This window comes from Nicotiana attenuata, unplaced genomic scaffold (genome assembly GCF_001879085.1).
Source record: "Nicotiana attenuata strain UT unplaced genomic scaffold, NIATTr2, whole genome shotgun sequence".
Taxonomy (NCBI): domain Eukaryota; kingdom Viridiplantae; phylum Streptophyta; class Magnoliopsida; order Solanales; family Solanaceae; genus Nicotiana; species Nicotiana attenuata.
In genome coordinates, this window is record NW_017671050.1 from 25,838 (window position 1) to 33,086 (window position 7,249).

At 35.4% G+C, this 7,249-nt stretch overlaps 1 protein-coding gene across 1 annotated transcript; it reads left to right on the forward strand.

Annotated features, from left to right (window-relative positions):
• The first annotated feature begins 4,132 nt into the window (after positions 1-4,132).
• Positions 4,133-4,963, forward strand: LOC109205519. Its single transcript, XM_019368231.1, has one exon. The coding sequence runs from the start codon at positions 4,200-4,202 to the stop codon at positions 4,605-4,607; it is 408 nt and encodes a 135-aa protein (XP_019223776.1). The 5' UTR covers positions 4,133-4,199; the 3' UTR covers positions 4,608-4,963.
• The last annotated feature ends 2,286 nt before the right edge of the window (positions 4,964-7,249 follow it).

Here is a 7,249-nt window from a genome sequence, read left to right on the forward strand (position 1 = left end):
TGAAGAAAGGAACTTTTGCTCTCTCACTTTTCCTCCATGGTGAAGGGACAACCACATTGTATTCTTATATATAGAAGCACTTCTTTAAAGCTTCTTATAAAAGAGTTGAACAGAGAATGAACCCTCGCGCCGTCGGTCGTCGCTCGAACCGGCGGCTTCAGGCGTTTGGATATTGGATTTGGATTGTGATATGGAAAATGATCGATCGATAAGATATTTTTGATAAAATTTATAACTTAATTTTAATTAAATTAATCAATAAGGCCAAATCACTTGCTGAAAATACGCCAGAATTCCTGCTGAATGTGAGCCTTCTCTGCCGCGGTTCGGCCGCTGATCGCGGATAGAACCGGCATTACGCAGGGTCAGGTAGAGCCCCTCTCTGACGCGCGGTTAGAACCGCGGCAACGCAGCGTATCTTCTGAAAAGGCACCTTTTCAAACACCTATCTGTCTATAAATTGCCTATAAAATTCTGAGCAAGTCACATTTCTAGTATACAAAAACACTCCAGAACTTTCTTTCTTTCTGAAATATACTGCTATCTACATTCACAGTCTCTCCTCTCTCAAATGCGGTAGTGTATATTTCTCGTTCTTTAAGTTCTTGGTTATCTGCAGTTTGTGATTGCCACTGTTGCAGGAAGTTTATTCACGTTTTTATCCTCCGGGAAGATTTTAAGGATCCACTTTACCAATATGCAGTGTGAGGGGGTTAATAATTCCTTTAAGGACACACAAGCAAATTATGGACTCGGAATATTTCTTAAACTCTACTATTTTTCCAGATTTCTTTAATTCTTCTAACAGTTTTGTTTTTCCTGATTTTGTGTTTTAACACAGTATCGCTCACAATACCTTGTAAAGATAGAAAAGTTGTTTCCGATAAACCTTTGACTCAAGACAAGCATAATCACAACAGTAATGAAAGGAATAAGATAGTGAAGAAGCCATAAAAAGAACCAGAATTTTCCCCTCAAATTAGTTAATGAGAATGGTCTCGTTGTAAAAGCATTTAATGTTGAACAATATTTAATGAATATGCGTTCATCTTGAAGCTCCTAAAGTTAAAAGAAATCTCAGCTTTAGTGGTTAAGTTAGATTAAAGTATCACTAAGGGGGGCAAGATGGGCCATACTTGTCCCTCCAAACTTTTAAAAAGGCCATTTTTTTCGTCGTAACTTCTCCTTTAATAACTATAATGCATCTTATTGTTGTCCCCTAAATGGTAAAGCATATAGGTCCTCTCAAACATAAAATAAGTGACACTTTTCATATGAAATGCGAAATATCACAAGGATCTTAGATCCTGAAAACTTGTCTCATAGTATAAAATAGAGGGTGGAGCAGTACGAATTTGCTATATATATATATATATATATATGATCGTTGAGGTCTAACCAAAAAGGAAAAGTAAAAATTTCACGGGGGCGTCCTATTTGGTCGCCCCCATTTAACCTATACCCATTTTTTTTAAAACTTTTAACTTGTACCCACTTTTTAAACAACTTCAGCTCCCTTTCTCATCCCCTTCTCCTCCTTCATTTTCTCGGCAGCCATTCCAACCATCAGATCCAATTCTTCTACATCATCGCCATATGTTTCACCTAAGATTTGGTTAGTTCGGGGTTACATGAAGAACCTAAAAGAAAGGAAATCTTGGATAATCTCCTTTTAAGATGTTTATAGTTTTTCAACTTTTCATGTTTATAATCATTCTGTATATGATTCTCTTGTTATGCTTGATGTTAACGAGTGGCGTTCCAAATTTGGACCTTCCCCTTTCATTTTTCAAGTTTGCGGCAAGTTTTTAAGATCAAATAGTATGTACTATCCGCTTCGATATATTTCCTATATATCTTGGTATTGGAGTTCCTCCGCGAAATTCATTGTACCTAGCAACACTTCTTTCTCTGTCCCTATAAACTGCCATATATCCAAACATAATCAATTAAATGTGTGAAAATATAATTTTGTGATTTTATTGTGGTAAGTTAAATCTAAAAGAGCTGAAGTTTTCCAGTTACAACACAAAAAGAGCTGAAGTTTCCAGTTACAACACAAAAACTTCAGCTCTAGAGCTGAACTTCAGGCACGGCTACTAGAATGCTGAAGTTTTGCGTGATTGCCTTTGCTACTTCAACCCCGTGCGCTGAAGTTATGCGAAAAAGCGGGTATGCTTGCAATTTTTTTTGCAAAGCGGGTACAAGTTAAAATGTGACACAAAAAGCGGGTATAGATGCAAATGCCCCTAAGTTTTATATCAAATTAAAATTCTCAAATAATTAACTACAATTCGTTCGTATATATATATATATACCAAGATGCAGGCATGCAGCCAAAAAGATAATACCCAGCAAAGGTATGGAAAAAGTATGCCAAGATGCAAATATAGCTAAGAAGAGTACGTACTAATCAATCTTATATATGTTGTATTAACATATTTGTCTATTGTTATTAAGTTACGTGATTAAGTGTCAATTACTTGATCAATTAAGCTTCAATCTAAAGCTAGTTGATATCAATTATGCGAATACATCTCAAACTTCATTCAAACACTTCTTGGTTACTTGAAGTGTAGTTACCAAAAAAAAAAAAAAAAAAAAATTGAGCAAAATTTGATGCAGAGAAGTAGACATCGAGGCAAAATTTATCGTGACCTATTTCATTTAATGGATTCTAAATCTATTATTTTTACTTATTTAGTAAAAATTTAAATACATATATAATGCTAAGCCAAAGTTTTGAGTAGACGCTTCCTATAAGATGAAGTACAAGATCATCATAGAATTTAGAAAAGCAATGATTCTTTTGGATGCCCAAACCGACCTCGTATAGGAGAAAATAACAGTTAGCAAGATATATATAGTACTGCCAAAAAGAAACAAGTAACATGTCAATGCCGCACTATAAAAGGAGTGTACCAACTTATTTTTGCTCTAATGGTCCTATTACTCATTATCTTTCATCACTGTAAAAATGGTGTCTGGTAAGGATTTTGACGCTGTAACAATAGCCATTATCTCAATAGGAAAACTTATACTACTTCCTTTCGACCATAATAAATGATTTTTTGGATTTTTGCATACCAATCTAGTCTACTCGGACCTCTACTAAGCTAGAGCTAGCCGGAAAAAGAAAAGACTAGCCAAAAAAAAAGTACATAATAAGAAAATACTCCACGCTCTACCTTCCATCCTCCTTAAACTAGGCTTTCTTGCATATATAGTAGCCTACCTTTGGTTTCAAGTTTGCTACTTGCTAGCCTAGAGCTGACCCTGGCTGTGATCAAGAAGTCTGCAGCTAATTCTAGTTTCGGGGTCGTCAAAGCTTTGAGAGATTAGAAGGAATGTTTTGTCTAACCCTTAAGAAAATATTAACTCCTAGAGAAAAAAAGGTAATTTGAGTAAATTACCTTTAATTAAAATTTGCATATTGTTACAAATATGTAATAAGAGCAAATTTTGAAAAAATAAAGTTAATTCCTTCTTGATTATATAAAAGGACATTTATTAATAAAGAGGCCAAAAAAGTCACTTATAATGGATCGGAGGGAATAGTAAGTTATTTGTATAAGGACAAAAGGAAAAAGAGAAAAGAATGATATATACTAATAATAAATTAGATGAGTAAAGGTTGTTAATCCGTTATACTTTATAAGTTAGTTCTCTGATAATCATTTTACCATTGACAACAAGTAATTACAGTACTTAACACGTTTTATATTTAGTACTTGGTAAAAAACAAGAAAATAAGCAGGCCTGCTTCTTTCACCTAGCTATTAAATTGCATATATAAGAAAGGGATTGTTACATAAATAGTCGGCCAGATTCAATGTTTACTTTTCCTAACCGGTATATATAAGTTATACATTTTATTATACACAATTATATATATATATATATATTATCGTTCGCCGGCTATTTTTAATTTAAGAGACCGTTTAGGTGAGGAAAAGGTGTGAAAAGAGTCTTAGAGGAATCATGATCACCTCAATTGCACAAACAACAAAATCAACAATGTGGGGTCCAAAGTGGTAAGGTTTTCCCATAATTATCAGAAATCCCAGGGGCATTCTTGCATCTCATTTCCTTATAAAAGGAACACTAGTTTGCTCTAAACAAGCTTACTCAAAAACCAAACCTATACTTGTACTCTATTAGTTCCTCATTCCTTAACAAACACAGCATATAGCAAAGCAATGGGAAATTGCATAGTTTTGCAACAAAAGGTTGTCAAAGTAATGAAAACAAATGGGAAAGTCCTTGAATATAAACCTCTGATGAAGAAAGACAATGAAGTGTTAACTCCAGTATCAGAGTCACCAACAAAAGTACCTGTCAAAAAGAAGGTTACCTTTGCAGATGAAGTTAAGGAAAGTAGCAAAAAAGGTTCGGATCAGGTTTTGAGGATTAAGCTTGTCATCAGTAAGAAAGAGTTGCAAGCTCTTTTGATTGAAGGAGCAGTTGATGGAATGGTTCAATATCCACTTCAGAAAGAACGCAACTCCAATATTGAGATGATCAAGAGTGATGAGTTCACTGATGATGACAATGATTGTAGTATAGGATGGAAGCCTGCTTTAGATACTATACCTGTATTAGACTAGCTTATTAGTGAAGGGGAGCCTTGGAGCAACGGTAAAGTTGTCTCCGTGTGACCTAAAGGTCACGGGTTCGAACCGTGGAAGCAGCCTAATGACTGCATTAGGGTAGATTGTCTACATCATATCCCTCGGGTGTCGCCCTTCGCCAGACCATGTGTGAGCACGGAATGCCTCGTGTACCGGGCTGCCTTTTATACTAGCTTGTTAGTCTTCTTTGGGTTTTAGTTTCCCATTTTGTGAACTTGTAATATAACTATATTCAACTATGGTAACATGCTAAGAACCAGAGAGGTACAAAGAAAACAGGTACTACTGTTTTAGTTTCTTCTCATAGATGAACAGAAGTACTTCTTTTCTTAGTTCAAGTGAAACTTTACAAATTCAGTAGTTAGTCTTCTTCATTATATCAACTTTAATTTCCCTTATGCAAGTTCAGGGGTCAAGGTTATTAAACTACAAAGTTCGGGGAGTAATCAGGACCAGAAATAGTTCAGGTTTGCACTGAATAAAATGTGTCAAGTTTAGGGGGTCCCGAGATATTTTGCCATTTTAATATATTTACAATCTTGCTACTACTTCTAAAGCACTTTGTTACTTACTATATTAACACTGTTAATAAAAAATACTCCACTAGAATGAATTATGAACACACCAACGAAGCAGTCTGGAATTCTCATCTACAGCTAGTCCTCAACCTTACTCCATTTTTTGCAATCTATAGGTGGAAAACCTCCCCTTGATTCTTGAAAGGCATGTTCACATGAATAATACATTACTTGAGGGGATATTAGTTCTACTCCGAGAACAAATTGGAAATAAAAGGTCTGCAAAGTTTAAGTGTGTATTATTTTTCGAAACAAATTTAAGGGGAAACTATATGGTAGCATGGTGCATGAAGCATTCCACCTTCACGCGAGATCCAAAGCAGTCTACCATGATGCAAGCATCAGTTGTTAATTTTACTGTTTGACCCCGTGATCTATCTTTACCATTGCTCCAAGGCTCCCGGAGGGAACCTATATATTGTCCTATTATGTCTAAGGATGGAGCAAAGCCATGCTCATGTATTGGCCATTGGGTGCCCTTAGATTTTGAGTAATGTAAGGGAAGAAAAGAAAAAGGTAACCCAAGTGGACTGGCAGCAGCCATAGATTAATGGGTGAGAGTGACTAGTTTGGCCCTTTACACAGAAAAGTCATCAATAATACTGAGGTACTAAGTGGGCGTTTGGACATAAGAATTGTAAAATTCCAAAAAAAGTAAAAAAAAAATTAAGTGAAAATGGTATTTGAAATTTAGAATTGTGTTTGGATATGTATAATTTTGGGTTATTTTTGAAGTTTTGTGAGTAATTTGAGTGAAAAATTTGAAAAACAGCTTTTTGGAATTTTTTAAATTTTCGAAAATTTCCAAAATGCATCTTCAAGTGAAAATTGGAAATGTTATAAACAAATGCTGATTTCAGAAAAAAGTGAAAACTTTTTGGAAAAAAGGGAAAAACTTCTTATGTCCAAAGGAGCTCTAAAGTTGGTTGGTAATAGAAATGAGAGAGAAAAGATTTTAGGATCCTACCCAAATCCTATGCAGAAAAAACTATCTTAGCAAGTAAATTTGTTCGCTGAAATGTTTGGCTAGCATATCCCAAAGAATATAGTTATATAGAGATTAGCACATGTTCATGTGACCTAAGCTGAAGCTAATATTATTCCCCAATGGTTTATCAATTTATTTAAATTTATGAAGGCATAGGATCTCTTTCCCTCACTGAGACGCAGCTCGAATTACGATTAGTCAAGCTTACTGATTGGTAATACCAAAAAGAAAAAAAGAATTTATATGCCTATAGTTAGGTAGATGTTATGCATTTTCCTGCACTTTTCTGGTTAATTACACCACACAGCTTATTGTTAGGACATAATATTAGTTAAGTCTTTTCTTTTTCCGGCTAGCTCTAGCCCTAGTAGAGGTCCGAGTAGACTAGACAATAAGGGCTAGCGTCCAAGTGTTCGATCTAAAAGATTTAGACCCTTTGTCAAACTAATTAAGTAATAAGATTTTAGGCAAATCTTAGCCAAACATAATTTACCCTATATCTAAGATGGATGATAAGAATGAGCAAACATAGCAGAGTATAAGATTTAACTATAAACATGGTTGAATCCCATTATACGGGGAAAGAATGGTGATTGCTATTACATTGAATAATAGTGAAGAATACATAAATGAAAAACGGGTCATCGAATTTTAACAAGGTTGGACCCTCCACGTTTGATATGATGAGACTAATAACAAATATTGAAGATCTGAGCTTCCTTGCTTCATTCTCCTTCGTGGGGAGAGGGAGAGATGAAGATCCCTCTTTGCCCCCCCCCCCCCCCCCCCCTTCTTCTTCTTCTTCTTCTCACTTAGTTTATATACTAAGTGTTCTCCTTTACCCAACGGTCATTAACCATAGTACTTAAGTCGTTTGGCTGTATTACTGGTCGACCCTTTGAAATGCCGTAGCATCCAATTCCCTGTTTGACCGTTCTGAATACATGACCGGCCGTAGCCGAGGTGGTCGTTATAACGTTGTATGGATACGACTTTGGCCCAAGTAACTTTTTATCTTTCCTTTCTGCGCGGATTCTTATATGGTCAGATTT

Bases quoted from the DNA above. Each gene is read 5' to 3' on its own strand.
- LOC109205519 (XM_019368231.1), top strand. From the start codon at position 4,200: ATGGGAAATTGCATAGTTTTGCAACAAAAGGTTGTCAAAGTAATGAAA.